This window comes from Lathyrus oleraceus, chromosome 5 (assembly GCF_024323335.1).
Source record: "Lathyrus oleraceus cultivar Zhongwan6 chromosome 5, CAAS_Psat_ZW6_1.0, whole genome shotgun sequence".
Taxonomy (NCBI): domain Eukaryota; kingdom Viridiplantae; phylum Streptophyta; class Magnoliopsida; order Fabales; family Fabaceae; genus Lathyrus; species Lathyrus oleraceus.
The window spans coordinates 643851623-643867156 of NC_066583.1; the positions used below are offsets into that span (position 1 = coordinate 643851623).

The window sequence follows — 15534 nt, forward strand, 5'->3', positions numbered from 1 at the left end:
AGATCGGTGTATCTATATGAAGGTCAGTGGGAGCAAATTCATTATTTTGGTCTTATATGTTGATGACATTTTACTTGCTGCCAATGATTTTGCTTTCTTAAATGGTGTAAATAAGTTTCTCTCCAATAAATTTGAAATGAAGGATATGAGTGAGGCATCATATGTGATAGGAATATTTCGTAATAGATCACAAGGACTATTGGGATTGTCTCATAAAGGCTATATAAATAAAATATTAGAGAGATTCATAATGGATAAATGCTTTGTTGGGATAGTTCTTATTCATAAAGGGGACAAGTTTAGTCAAATGCAATGTACCAAAAATGAATTAGAACGAAAAGAAATGGAGTATATTCCATATGCATCAGTGGTTGGGAACTTGATGTATGCCCAAACATGTACTCAGACGGATATCAGTTTTGTCGTTGGTATGTTTGGTCGATATCAAAGTAATCCCGGAATGGATCACTGGAAAGTTTCAAAGAAAGTTCTTATTTACTTACAAAGCACCAAAGATTACATGCTCACTTATAGAATATCATATCAACTTGAAGTAGTTGGCTACTCAGATTCATACATTGCAGGATGTGTGAACTCAAGAAAATCCATATTTGGGTATGTTTTACTTCTGACTGGAGGAGCAATATCATGGAAGACTGGAAAGTAGTCCATCATTGCTACATCTACTATGGAAGCAGAATTTGTGGCATGCTTTGAGGTCACAATTCTATCATTGTGGTTGCGGAACTTCGTTTTAGGGTTTGGTATTGTCGACAGTGTACCTAGGCCGTTAAGGATTTATTGTGATAATTTTGTTGTTGTCTTCTTCTCTAAGAATAATAAATATTCCAAAGGTGTTAAACATATGGAATTGAAGTACTTATCAGTGAAAGAAGAAGTGCATAAACAAAAAGTGTCATTTGGACATATTGGTACAAATTTAATCATAGCGGATCCATTAACTAAACGTTTATAGCCCAAGACATTTATTGACGATGTAGAAAGGATTGGCATTATGTAAAAGTCCTTCTTAATATTATAATATGATTTGCATATTTACATATATGGTTTAATGTTCGTATTATATGATACTTGTAAATTCAATTAAGGTTATGTTTTTGATAAATTTTGTTATTCATATTATATTATATATATTATTAATATGTTCCAAAGTACAACTCAATCATTTGTGAGTGACTCAGTCCCATTTTATTTAAGTTTAATTCAAATATATATATATATATAATATTTTTGGAGATACGCTTCCGTATCATAGAATGAGAGAGTATATAGGTGAATAAAATACAACGTCAAATATCTTGCAAGATCATTGAAAAAAGAGTACATGAGTAAATAAAATACATAGCCAAAGGTCTTGCAACATCTAATAAGTAGTATATTTGTGTTTGATGTTTTTTCCCCTGAAGAATCTAATAATTTAGTAAGAACTTATTCCATCTATTAATGGTATTTCATTTCTTTTCGCCATAAATCATGATTATTTTGTGATCTTTTCCATGAAATTAATTTATACTAAATACTTTTTCAAATTCTATCACTTAATAATTTCATGTTGACTTTAGTATACAATTGGTGAAACTTGTATTTAAATATGATTCAATGGTTGTTTATTGATAACAAGGTATGATTGAGAGAGTGAGTATTTTTAGCCGGTTTTTTTAGTGATAACAAACAAACAGATTCCGAGTATCTCTCGACATATATATATATATATATATATATATATATATATATATATATATATATATATATATATATATATATATATATATATATATATATATATATATATATATTAAATTTGAGTAAAATAGAGATGGTTCATATGGTTGGATGAGCTTAATATATTTTCGGATGCATTCTAAAATAAATTTAAAATATATCTTTGAATTAAATTTTAATAAATAAATATGATTTGCCAATTTGCATTTAAAAGTGTGTAAAACAAATACATTTAGAGATACATTTTCAAAAGAGTGTGTAAAACAAATACATTTAGAGAACATTTGTGAGATTTTAAGGTGTCGGGGAACACCTAATAGTGGAAAGAATATATCGTGGGCCTTCCTTCCACAATCGAAAGAAGCAAGGACATCTTTCTTTACATCAAGGACGAGGTCATATAATTTGGTTGGAATAGTAAAATGCTCTTAAAAGTAGGAAGAAAAGCTCTTGAATCTAGGTGTAAGATATCCCCTCATATGTTGTACGACTGTAAACATTATGAATATGTTGAACTCTTTCTAGTGGAATTTGAATAGAGGCACAAAAAATGAATTAATTGCCTCAGCAGAGAAAAACAATTTTACTCTTCCAGATGGCCGTGTTTGGGAAGTGGAACTCAAGAAACGTGGTAACGATGTTTACTTTTGCAACAAATGGCAACAATTTGCAAAATACTATTGTATAGGATATGGTTGCTACCTGTGTTTCAAATATGAAGGGAATTCAAAGTGTAATGTTATTATATTTGATAACACTTTGTTAAGATTTCCTATCCATTCAAAGTCCAAAATTAAAACAAGTGGGAATCATGTGTAACATTGCTTCTAAGAGAGCAGAACATGCTGCCAATGAATTCAACCCAAGCAACCCTTATTTTCGTTCCAAAATCAATAAGGTCAAAAATACGGTGAGTGTGTTACCGCTGATCTGCTGATTTTGCTAGTATCTGTTGAACTCCAAAATCCTTTTATTGTGTTTAGTAAAACTCAATTGGGAAATGAAGCCAAAAAGAAAATGAAATAGTACAAGTTTATAATTGCCCAGCAATCATTTTTTTCATAAACAATTTTAATGTTTTATCCCTTACCCAATATCTTCTTGGAATATGTTATGAATTGATCTTAAACCTAATAATTCTTTTCAAAATTTTAAATTATTAATTTCTAAAAACATTAATTAGAACAATTAATTATTAATTTATTTTATAAAAAAAAAATAATAATAATATCCTAGTCATCAATTAAAAATGGAAGGAAATCACAAAAATCTAAAAACCAAGAGATCAATATCATTAGTTTTGTAATAGAGACTAAATATTTAAAACACCCATATACATTTGATCTCGAGCTCTAATTAAATATAGTTTGGCATTTTTGAATCATAGTTCTCTTGAACTAATTGATTTTAAAATCATACTGAACAGCTAGGATTACCAAAAGATTTTGACCGAGACCAAGCCAAAATTTTGGGGAAATGAACTAAAGCTGAAATAGCCAAATTGCAGAAACAGGCAACGGCAGGTTAGAATATTCGGACTGTAGTTATTTACAAATCTGTGATGCTTTTCATACTACAAAATCATTAGGACGTACAAACAATAAATAGACAATACAACATCTTATGACAAGTTTCAGAAATTAAAGGATCTGCCACTTGTATGTATCTGTACGATAAACTTAACGAACTTTTATATCTAAGAGAACGTATCCTCTCTATCACCCTCAGCAACTGTCTCCCCTTCCTCCATATTGCTGAACTCTAAGAAATGGGTTGGTCTATGATCTTCGTGGTAATACTCCCTAGGAGTCCCAAGCTTCACTCCATACTTCATCCCTGATGCGTGCCTCACTCCCATGAAGTTATAATTCCAAGGACCATTATCAGGAATCTAGGAGAAATTGTGACAAAACAATTAGTAAACAAATACAATAATATATTAGAATAAGGTTATATAACAAACTACTTTGGGGACTTAGTATAGTATAGCTTACCATATAGAAACCAAGGAAGCGATCACTGAGGAGCATCTGAACCTTCTCATAATGAGTTGGAAGGTAACCGTGTGGGTTGCTTCCAGTATCCTTATTAATGCGTCCCCACTCATAACCAGATGGAGTGAGCTTATATGCAGTTAAAGAACAGGAACCCGGAGTAAAACTGCAAGTCAAGACAATACACTTCTCCCCGTCCCATTGTTTGTTGTTCTCTAGAACCTTAGCATGTGAAGTGAGATCCTGCAATGATCATTTTTTGGGTGAGACAATCTATCTCAAATCATAACTATAGCTCCCTAACATATTAACAACGATCAAATTCTATGGTTTTCAGATGGAGGAAAGGACATACTGTCTGAAGCTTTATTTTCTTCCATCTCAGATTAAATTTGTTATAATATTATTCCCAGGAAGAATTTAAAACACTACTGTCTAAAATTTAAATTTAAAAGATCGTAATATAAACTAAATCAAGCAAAACCTGAGGCGACAACTGCGGGAGTTCATTTGGTTGAGTATGCATCCATCCTAAAGGCTCCAAATCATTCAAGAAATCATGTTCTGGGAGAGCTGATGGGAGATGGACTTGCTGATGAGTCCCCCATTGTGGTGGCATCACAATGCACCGGATTTCCTTAACCTGTGGATTGTCTGGAGGACTTACACCGTACAAGTACCCAGAAATCTGCGTTCGAAGATCTGCTATGCATATAAACTTTTTCAAGATGTTCTTTGGCATGATATAGGTATAGCCCGTTTCCTGCAAAAAAATAGATATTAAATATGAGTTGTGAGTATAAGATCTACAGAAACGGAAAAAAATGATGCCAACCTTTATATCCTCGGAGTTCACATATATGTGGTTTACTCGAAGGTATAAGTTTGTGGCTGATATTGCTCTGACACGCCAATCAGTCTTTGAACCAAAAGCAGCTTGCTCATAGGGACTAGTGGTTGTAACAATAAGTTCTTCACCGTGAACATTTGTGGTCTTTGTTGTTACGGCTGTCACTTGGTTTGCTTCATGCGCCTGTGAAGTAGTGAAAGTAGAACGAGTAGAGTAAATATTCTAGATTGAGATGGCAGTATATATCAATTCTAGGTCACGAATAATTGAGCTGACTAGAGAAAAATACAGTTGTATTATATTTCCAGGAAGCAGCAAATAGAATATAACCTGTTTCTCAATCTCGGCAATCTGTTGCCGCTGTTGTGATGGTGGGGTAATCTCAGCTCCAAGTATAATATCACGAATCTCAGATTGAGTCAAAGCTGAAGTATTCACATTGTTTTTCTTTGCATAATCAGAAAGTATAAGATCTCTTAATGCAACCTCCACCTGCCAAGGCATTATTATGTTTAAGACTATGAATACCATGAGAAAACAGAAAGCTGCAAATTACAGACTTCTTCCATAATGATGGCATTCAAACAAAACATATTTGTCCCAATTTATATTGTTCTACAATATCAATAAAACACTCATATTTATTTTTCTATTATACCTTTTACTATTTATTACTCTATTTTTCTCCAATTCTTTTAATTTATCTTTCTCATACGATTAATAAAGAATAATTTTTACTTTTCATACAACATTAACTATATTTCTTAATTTGTGTAAAATTGTCAAAGTGACAACTTGAGATAGAGTGAGTAACATATAAAAGATAATTTCAATGCTTCTGTAACAACTAGCATTTCTTAAGAATCCAAGCATTGACCTTGCAACAGACAGGTTTAAAATATAAGAAATTGCCAATTAAATTTACCTTCATCCACTGGTCATCACTTAGAGAAGGCCATATATGATGAGGTTCAGTGACAATAGTTTTGTCCGGCTTCAGTAACATCTTTGCCTTTTCATTATTCACATGAAGTGCTCGCAGAATCAGAATCAGCCTGGAGAATGCAGTGTATGAAGAAATGCTCTTCAACCAATCATCATAAATGTTGAACAAAACCATTTGTGGTTCTGTGGCCTTCAAAATAAGATCCCCAAATTTCTCAATTTTCAAACATGCTTGGAATGGAAGCTGCAGCTCACTTCCTTTGATAACAATATTTGGGAAATCCAGCAAGTGAACCTCCAATGGATCCAACATTCCTTTACGGGTAACAATAATTTGCTTTGGCTGCTCTTCTACGGGCAAAGACCTTACAAGAGCTGCAACTTCTTCTGCTGTTTTCCACTTAGCCAATTGGCCAAGACGCTTCTGACCAGCCCACACACTAGTATGAATAACCTGCAAGGTATGATTCGAAACATGAATACCTAGACAGCTAACTGTAGAAACAACCAGGCTAGAAGCATTAAAAACAAACCTTGAGAAACAACTGCCCAGTCCTTGGATTGAAAATAAAAATGGCACCGTTGATGGGTTTTGTAGTCAGATTTCCTTCAAATGTCTTATGAATTGTAACCCGGTACACATTAGTGTCGTCAACAAACCATATGATTTGGTTGCTGAATATCTCTCCATAGTTTTGAGAGGACAAGTATGGTTCAGTGGGCTCAGAAGAGTACAACTGCAAACCTTTCCTGATTCGCTCCCTCAAAACATACAAAGCAGGATTTGACTGCACATACACCACAACAACATTAGTGAAACAATTGTGTTAATAATCAAAGAATTACACATTACAGGCCCAAGAGTTTATCAACAACAAAAAAGTCAGTTCACTTGAATGTAACTTCTGTATGTAAGTTTTCTATTTACCTTCATAATCTTATTCATGGCCTGCTGAAGTAGGGGCTTTGATCCAGGGAACCAGTTCCCAAATGCAGAATGCAAGTTATATGCCAAATCAAGGCCAATCATAACCCCTGCATGAAAATAATGATCAGGTAACACTGTATAAAAATTATATAAGAAGGATCGGAAAATGACAGAGACAAACCAGTAGGAGATGGGTATATAGACATATTATCTGTTGTGTAATCCATGAATTTGGCCCTGGTGTAACGCTCAATATCGTGAGAATCATAATCACCCCACCGAAGCTGAACGTCAATCCAATACTTATTGTTAGCCTTCTGATCAAAAACATCTTTGGATTCAGCTACAAGACTAGGCTTTGACATTGGCCATCTGTGGGCAGCAAAGAGAAGGATGTCTGCACAAGAACTGTTCATTTTGTAACTCTTCCTAGGATGGATTGTTTCCTTCTGGACAGTTTCAATCTCCAATGCGTCCAACTCTTGATCCAAAACCTGACAAAGATCCATGACAACACTCTCGTGGATCTTCTGCCACAAGTGAGCTCTGAATATCTGAATAAGAGAGATCTTCAAAGTTGGAATTTTTCCGTGCATGAAAATACCGGTCAGATCTAGCTGCACTTGGAAACCAACATAAACATTGGCTCGGTTAATGGTTGGTGACCACCAAAGCGTAAATCTACGGTTGGGTATCTGGTTGAGACCAGATCTCTGTGCATTGGTGAGCTTCTTATACTTCATAGATTCCTCAAAACCTGATGCCTTTTCCCAGAAGAGACCTTCCCAGGTAGGAAAACTAGCAGTCGAAAATAACAAAATGTCAATAACTCTTCCATAGTGGAGAAAAATAGCAAGAACTAAATAATGGACATGCTGCAAATGAAGTTGCATTTCCTATACCTTCTACAAATATAATGCCAGGAAAAAGACTGGCTTGCGGCTTAAGACAAACAGACCAACTTAGTGCCCGGTTTTGTGTTTGAATTAGATCCAACAAGACATTTTAACTTGCTTCCTATATGATACAAACATTTGACTCCAACATGGATACAAAATTTAACACAACATCAACTGGGATTGGGGAGCTATTCAAGATTAACACACAACATAGACTCACACAGTTGGATCTGTTTAACTTTTAACCAAATTTTACTTCATAAAATAATCATGCAAGCATGCTTTCCTCGCATACAAAATACATTTCTCCAAGCTATTAATTTCAGTTGTTCACTATATATCACACAAGAGCAAAACTTGATACTAAACTTATGTGTGGTAATTACTCATTCTGAAATAGATCATTCCTTACATTTTAAATTTTGTGGTGTTGCCATATTTGTGTCATTTATTATTTAGAATTTGGTGTTCTTTTCATCCTAAGTGCATGTTGTGTCCCGTTTCTGTCAGATTCACAAGATAAAATGACTACAGCTCCAAATAACAGGAGTGTATAAATAGATGGATGGACTAATCCATTTCGACCTTTGAGAATGGTTTAACAAACGGAAAATCACTCAATACCCAAACAGAAAACAAGTTCAAAGGAAAAATATTACTTACTATGTTCCTTTGAATAAAGTATGTTCAAGAATTCCTTCAACTCCTCCAAGAGCTTGAATAACATCAGTTCGGTAATTATTCAAATTCCACAACTTTCCATCGTGCCTCTGGTGTGTCCACCAGAAGGGATTTTGTTTTAAAACTTGATACTGCTTGAAGTCTGTACGTACCCTCCATCCTTTATCATAAGCTAAAGTGTGTCTATCCTTCTGAAACAAAGTGTTAATACGTGGTATTCCTCTGTCCCATGAGTCCTGCCAAAACAATCAAGAGTAAGAATGGAAAAAAATAGACATTCACTACAGTTCAAAGAAATCAAGAACCCAATATTTCAGAGAACGCACTTCCAAATCCTCAAGAGTCAATCGCCTATTTTGTGCTTGTGCTTCCTGCCTTTTCAATGCGTATTCAGCCCAGACACGCTGTGAATCTACGAACTCACTTTCCCAGGGCTGCATTATCCAAGAGAACATAAAAACATGTGAATCTGTCTACATAGATCTATCTAATTTAAGTGCAAATATAAAGTTACATAACAGAAAAAGAGCAATGGTTCACCTGTATATAGCGATAAAGGTTGGGAATCAACTGGTCTTCCTCGTGACTCATCCCACTTCTGAAGTGAGTCACACCAACATCTGTCTGCTGACTGTACCGCAGATCACTCTGTGGAATCAAAATGTGACCCATAGACAACATTCCAAGTCCTCCAATTTCTTTGGGGGTGTAGAAAATGACAGGTGGAAATCTGGTCAAAGAGACAGAAACATAGATTTCAACATTTGAACTCAAAGTTCCAAATGAACTAAATGATTGTATGATTGTTACCTGCTAGGCATCTTTGAATTGAGTCCAATCTTAATACGAGTCTGAATTTTATTTTCACATTTGACAAGCAAATCCAACAACTCTTGAGTATGTACAGTTGCCTCCCGGAAGTAAGTCATGAGACCTAAAAAGAACCAAAGTCAGTGATAAAATTGGCTGAAAACTCTGCAAAGAGCTCTTACAATTCAATTTCTCTTACCTATTAAAGCTGTATTCCACTTATTGACAATTTTTGTGAATGTAGTAGAACCCGAAGACATAAGAATCTGCCTCACACGGTTCTCAAAAACTTTCATGTGTTCATCGTCAACTCTTAAGAAAGCAACAGCTGTTCTTTCTTTTGTCTGTTCATTCTGGAGATTCCAGACACCATCCCTTGTGTTACTGAATGCTTCTTGAGTCATTCTAATTTTAGGAAGTATCCTCACTTCAAATCCACACCTGCAGGTTATTAGAAGATGTTACACCAAAGAGATACCCATTCATCAGACACAGGTTAAAAGATGAACTAAATTCCAAAAAACGATGACTGACAAACTGGAGTCAGATGACAAATGGTTAATAATAGCAACAACCAAAGACATAAACAAATAGAATTGAAGAGTTTCGTATGAGTATAATAACCAATATACTGATAGAAATTGACAGCCAGCAAACTACTGCATTTTCAATCATCATATTCATGACAAACATAACCTTTTACATGTCAAAAATAAAAAGAGGACAGAAAAATAAACTTAAAATAATCGATACTTACATGCTAAATAGCAAGTTCGGATTATCTTTGCTGTAAACAGAAACAAAGCTGTTTTCCCATTCCAGAGTGGTGATGCTTCGAGGAAGACGGTTTTTCATATCCCAAAAGACACTCCTCCCAAGATTGACTGAAATTACAAAAAGTGAATTGCCAAACATAATAAGAACCAAGGGTAAAAAATAACAAGTCAAAACCAAAACTAAATAAAAGGAAATGAAATACCATCATGTTTCATGAGCCTCATTCTTGCATCTCTTGGCCAACACTTCTTATTATTGTACCCCACCATGTTTTCATTGTTAGGATCAGGATGCTCAGTGAGATATCGCTGAATGAGATCACGAGCCTCCTCATGTGTGAAGCGAAATAGTATGTGAACTCGGTCAATGTACCGAGAATACAGCCTAATTGGATGCCTTGTCTCAACTTTGGTGTCCCAATAAGTAATGAACTCGTTAGGCATCTGTGGTGGTCCAGCAATCTCGCTTGCACGAGTCAATCCAAGAAGCAAAAGATCCAATACCAGACCATAATATTGAACAACAAAGGATGCAAACTGTAGTCCACGTATAAGACCATATGAATTTGTGTGGCTCATATCTTTATATGACAAGACAACATTATTTTTTGCAGTGACATAATCAGCAATGTTGTGGTCTAGAACCAAACGGAGAAGCCTGTAACATTATAAACAAAATTAGATTTGAAGATAGCAATAATTTCATTCAAAATATGGTTTACAAATATGCATACCTATTTAACATTGTTAAATCAATCTTCTCAAAAAATTTCTCAAACTTGGTCTGCAGCATCACAACACACTGACCATCACCAGTGTCCCAGATGCCTTGCAAATTGTTGATACCTTGACACCATTTGTAAACCAAAAGAGGCGGTGGCTCTGAATCTGCTGGCTTGATCCAGTTGGGGAAGAGATGCCGTTTGTCGCCTTCATACCACAGGTATTGATCAAGATATGCATCTGTAATCTTCTCAAGAGGCTCTATTTCGTACACAGGAATCAAGTAGCTATACAAGTCCATAAACTCTATTCCAACCTGCAAAAATAAAAGAGCAAAGCATATTAGTCATGCGCTAGGGATGAACTTCCTTAAGAGTGAAAATCTAATACTCATTATATTCACATACTTCTTTGAAGGCACGTTGGGTGAGGAGGTGTCGCTTGATTCTCGATAATGCCTCGTGTGGATTGTCATAAGCTTGTTCAATCAGCCCCAACTCTTCTCTTTGAAGTTGATTTAATCTTACTGCAACACTGTATGACTCCTTCAACCTCTCAAGTGCAAGGATAAGCAACTTTGTATCATGTTTGTATGATAGAGGTGGAAATGGAATAGGTGAGAACTTCCTAGATTCCAACCAATGGACTGTCGTTGTATAGATAGCAACAGCTTCTTCAGGAGTAACATATGGGCCATCTTTCAAATAATTGTGTTGGCGCTCCTGCAAATAGGGATAAATTATCAGAAGGATGTAACTTCGTGAAAACAATAATCTCTATTAGATCAATTCTTTAAAAATTGTTGGGGAAATAGTTGATATTGAATCCTAAAAAACAGTGAACACACCTGCTCTGCCTTCAGCCAAAGACGTGTCAATCTTCCAAGATTCTTGCGACAAACAGTCTTATCAACAGTTGCACCTCTTCTAATACGCTCACGATTATAATGAGCAACATTTGTCCACCAATCTGCTTTTGATTTCACATACCGAAGGATCATGTTTTCTATGGGAACGGGCAGACAAGGAACCTATACGATGGCAATGTAAGTAAATAAACAATAAAACCATGAATGAACCAAAATTCAAACGGTCCCAGTAAGCATTTTAAATCAGAAATAACATTTTCTGGCTACAACGACTGAAATTAATTTCAGAAACAAATTGGAAACAATCATCTCATTGCTAATTAAGCCTTAATAGATACATAACTTATAACAGTAAACAAAAAATCTAGACACTTAAGTGCTCTATAAATCCAAACACACATGTGGTTATAGCTTTTACCAATTCATCTGCAATAAAACTAAATTAAACATGAGGTACAAATTACAATAAAATAGATTACCTTCCAAGGAATATTTGCCTTCCAGCAACGCCAAGCTTCACTCAAGTGCTGCAATATGGTTCTTGCCTTATTCTGCTTAATACCCTCTGTCATTCAGGGGACAAACCATCATAACATGAGTAAAATCAGAGAGAAATGCAGAAGCCACTGGAGAATGAACGAAATAAAAAATATGAATGTGTAAAATATATTACCTGGCATGGCATCAAGCACATCATGCATAACAGCTGCTCGGAGTTCTAAGTCAAAATGACTCTCAACACGTTGCTTAGTGACTGTCTTCGCCACTCCTTTGGAGTGGCGTCCCTCAAACTGCCGGGCCAGTAAATTTCCAAGCCACCGTTCAAGAAGGGGCACAATACCACGAAGAAAGAATAACCAAACCCTCCACATTGGTGCCCAAAACCCACAACCTGGTCCTTTCCCAACAGGACCAGTGTTAAAGCGGTAGTAAATCAAGTGCTTCAAATCCTTGCACATTCTAATCTGCCTCATAAGCCTATATTTGTACCGATACATACCAGTCAATTGACCAACATGAGAGAAAGTATATTGGAGGCCATCCGCCAGTTGGAAAGCATCAACATTACCCAAACGAAACTGAACATTAGCATCCACCACAAGTTTCGTCAAACGAAGGATCTCACGACAAAGATGAAAAGCATTACCAAATCGTGATTTCTTACGTTCTTTTGTAGTCAGGGTTTTGACAGGCTTCAAATTAAAATTATAATCAAGGTGAAGGTAGTTCAAATTTTTCCTGTGTATCAATAGATTTAACATGTTGTACCCCTGCCGACAAACTTGAAGACCTGCTTCAACCCAATCAAGTTCTGTGGTCTGGAAAAACTTTGTCGCTTGAAGGGATCTGAATAAGTGCTTCTTTTTTTGAGCCTTAGGAGGTCTATGATGCAGCTCATTCAAGACAAAACACTTGAGCAGCTTTTGATAACTTACCCGGACTTTAACTGGATATGATGGAGGACTGTCATGCAATTAGAAAGATATGGTTAATTTTCATATTTTAGTATAGGAGACAAAAAAAACTATGTTGTATGCATGGTTAAGAATTTAAATAAAAAAAAAAAAAAAAAAACTGAACGGATGGAAAGTAAACTTACCAATGCTCCTTGTACCATTCTGACACAAGAGGAATGTCTTCTGCTCGCCTCATGCGGCCAGATCTCATGTTAAAAGGACGAGGAGCAAAAAGCAAGGAGATTCCAGCAGCTGTGGTGTCAGTATAAAGTTGTGTATCTTTAAGAAAAGGTTCCACACCATCTGGCAAGATCCAGTCATCATCATCATCCTCGTCATATATTTTCTTCTCGCGTCGCTCTTTGTTAGCACTGGTTATTGGGTGTATTAAGGGATCATAATAAAATGCAGGTAGGTCGGGATCTTCAGTTTTTATGTACATAACCATGGGAGTATGGTAAATACAAAGCCTTACTTTACGAGGCCTGTTGTTATAAAGATGGGGAAAAGCAATTCTATATTCTGTCCGAAGTGGTGACCTTATAATGAGTTTGTTGATGTCATTAAACTCATTCCAGTCTTCATCTCCTTTCTCCATGTCACGGTAGAGGGGCTCAAATTTAGGCCCACCTAGCAAGCAAAAGTATTAGAAAAATCAATGTAGGGTTTTGATTTTCTGTTATTGTAATTTTTAGGCTATTAAATGAAACATGAATTTCTATGCATTTTAATGATTTTGATATACATTGCTACAAAGTTCTATAATAACCGATATCTAGCTTGATATGAACACAATAGGGAACACAGTTAATATTGCGTGCATCAATATATTTTATATTAATAGATGTAGATATATAAAAGAAAGAAATCCCAGTACCAGGTATGCACATGTTCAAAGCCTTCGCTGTAAAAAAGGATTCCATGTCAAACAAGTAGAAATAATTTCTGTCACTTAGATCAGACAGAAGCTGTCCAGCAAGCCGATGCAAAGTTGCCATTATAGGAAGGGAGAGATGCCATTTCCGATAACTAGGACCATTAATAAGCTTTGTTTTCACAAGAGGCTTATGATCATAAAACCAAGTATACACTGCAGAATCTTCCTCTTCGTCAAGCTCCAGCTGAATCGGCTCTAGAGGATCAACGTCTAAAAGATTATCAGCATAGTCAAGCGGAGGCTCCTCGTCATCAAATGGGGGAAACCTCATCCTCTTAAAATGGCGACGATCCCTTTTCTCTCTTCTCATCATTATCCACATTGTACCCCACTGCATAATAGTTTATCCAAGTAAGAATCATTAAGATAAATAGGATATATCATGACCATACACAACATATAGGAATCCATATCTTCTATGAGCTACAAGATCCAAAAAGACAGAAAGACGGAAAGAGAGCAACAAACCTGAGCAAGATAAATAGGCTCAACAACCCACGGTATTTCATTGACAAATGTGATGGCACCAGAAATATGGTACAAGACCCTCACATCTCGAACCTATATTCACAAAAGTAGATTAATAGATGGCATATTAGGAATAGTCCACTGTAAAGTTAATCAAATGAAGAAGAACAGTAAACATCAGAGATTGAGTGATTGAAAAAAAAAAGGAATTGAAAAATAAATATAACCTGCTCCCATGGCATTGGCATATTTTCCAGGAGCTTATAAACTGCATGCGGTATAAATTTCAGTGCTCCTAGATAAACACGTTTGTCGTGACGGAATTTCTTCGAGGACATGTCACCATGATCCCTGAAATACATACAGAACAGCAAATAAACACAGCTTGCAACAACAGTAGAAAGTAACTTTGTAATAAGATAGAAGTTCATCCTAATTACGAAGAGTAAGATCGCAATTATACTTAGTGATAGTGATTGATACAACACAAATGAGAATCTCAGCATCTTTGGTTTAACAAAAAGCAACAATCCATCCAACTAACTTATATATATTATATACAGATAAAAAGCTTATCCCCGATCGCACACCTATCTTCATCCTAACGAACTTCAGTTTAGCAACATATAAAATTGTAGCTTCTTATCAGCTAACTCTAAAAAGTTCAGTTTAGCAGCACAATCGAACAATTCACTCTTACAGCTTCTAAAACTACACAATTAGGTTTCCACGACTAGCTAACAAACAGAACGTGCAGAAATGTAACTGGTGAAAGAAACAACACTTGCCTGATGATTTTCCTGACATGTTCAGGAGGCATATCCTCTTTCTGAGTTTCAACAAACCCGAATTTCCTCTTATCGCTGTACCGCTTCGAGTTAAGCTGCTGCCATTTTCTAGCCTTCTCTTCAAGCCGTGCTTCTGCATCAGCCTCGGTCTCCACCGGTGGAGGAGGAGGCGGTGGAAGCACGGTGTATGATGGCTGTGAAGCCTGAGGAGGAGGAATCGAAGGAACCGTAGTTCCAGGTGGCGCAATCTGGCCGTTGTTCCACATCTTGAACTCGTATGAGAGCTTCAAGATTCGGAAATTGAATGAACTTTAAGGTGATAATGATTAAGATTTTGGAACGGTTTCAGAGGGTTCTTCCTCCTTGTCTAAATTGAAGGTTCTAGGGTTTATGAGTGAAGGAAGAGGAGTGATGAGACTCTCGGTCGAACGAGAAATTAGAGCGGTGTGTAATAGCTTTTTTAGTTTTATGAATAGAATGACTAGCACGTGACAATTTCGGGTACCGCCTTTCAGAATTGGGTAATACTAGGCCCAATTTTATTTCATCAACTGTTCATTTTGTTTCATTTTCTTTGTTCGGTTTGTTTCGGCTTTAAGATTATAAAAAAAAAAAAAAATTTAAAAAAAAGATATTAAAAAATTATTTTTTAAAATATTATTAATTT

At 35.7% G+C, this 15534-nt stretch overlaps 1 protein-coding gene across 1 annotated transcript; it reads right to left on the reverse strand.

Moving 5' to 3' along the window:
* Positions 1 to 3225: 3225 nt before the first annotated feature.
* LOC127087588 (pre-mRNA-processing-splicing factor 8A) lies at positions 3226 to 15314 on the reverse strand. The gene is made up of 26 exons (XM_051028495.1): positions 14868 to 15314; positions 14307 to 14430; positions 14080 to 14172; positions 13552 to 13942; positions 12818 to 13304; positions 11891 to 12681; positions 11697 to 11782; positions 11197 to 11379; positions 10757 to 11071; positions 10361 to 10665; positions 9830 to 10284; positions 9608 to 9734; positions 9050 to 9291; positions 8851 to 8974; positions 8581 to 8770; positions 8367 to 8474; positions 8023 to 8276; positions 6642 to 7258; positions 6461 to 6567; positions 6066 to 6320; positions 5513 to 5986; positions 4918 to 5079; positions 4573 to 4770; positions 4222 to 4500; positions 3738 to 3980; positions 3226 to 3634 (listed from the first exon to the last, which is right to left on the reverse strand). Exons 1-26 carry the CDS (start codon positions 15131 to 15133, stop codon positions 3440 to 3442), a joined length of 7071 nt encoding a protein of 2356 aa, XP_050884452.1. The 5' UTR covers positions 15134 to 15314; the 3' UTR covers positions 3226 to 3439.
* Positions 15315 to 15534: the final 220 nt, after the last annotated feature.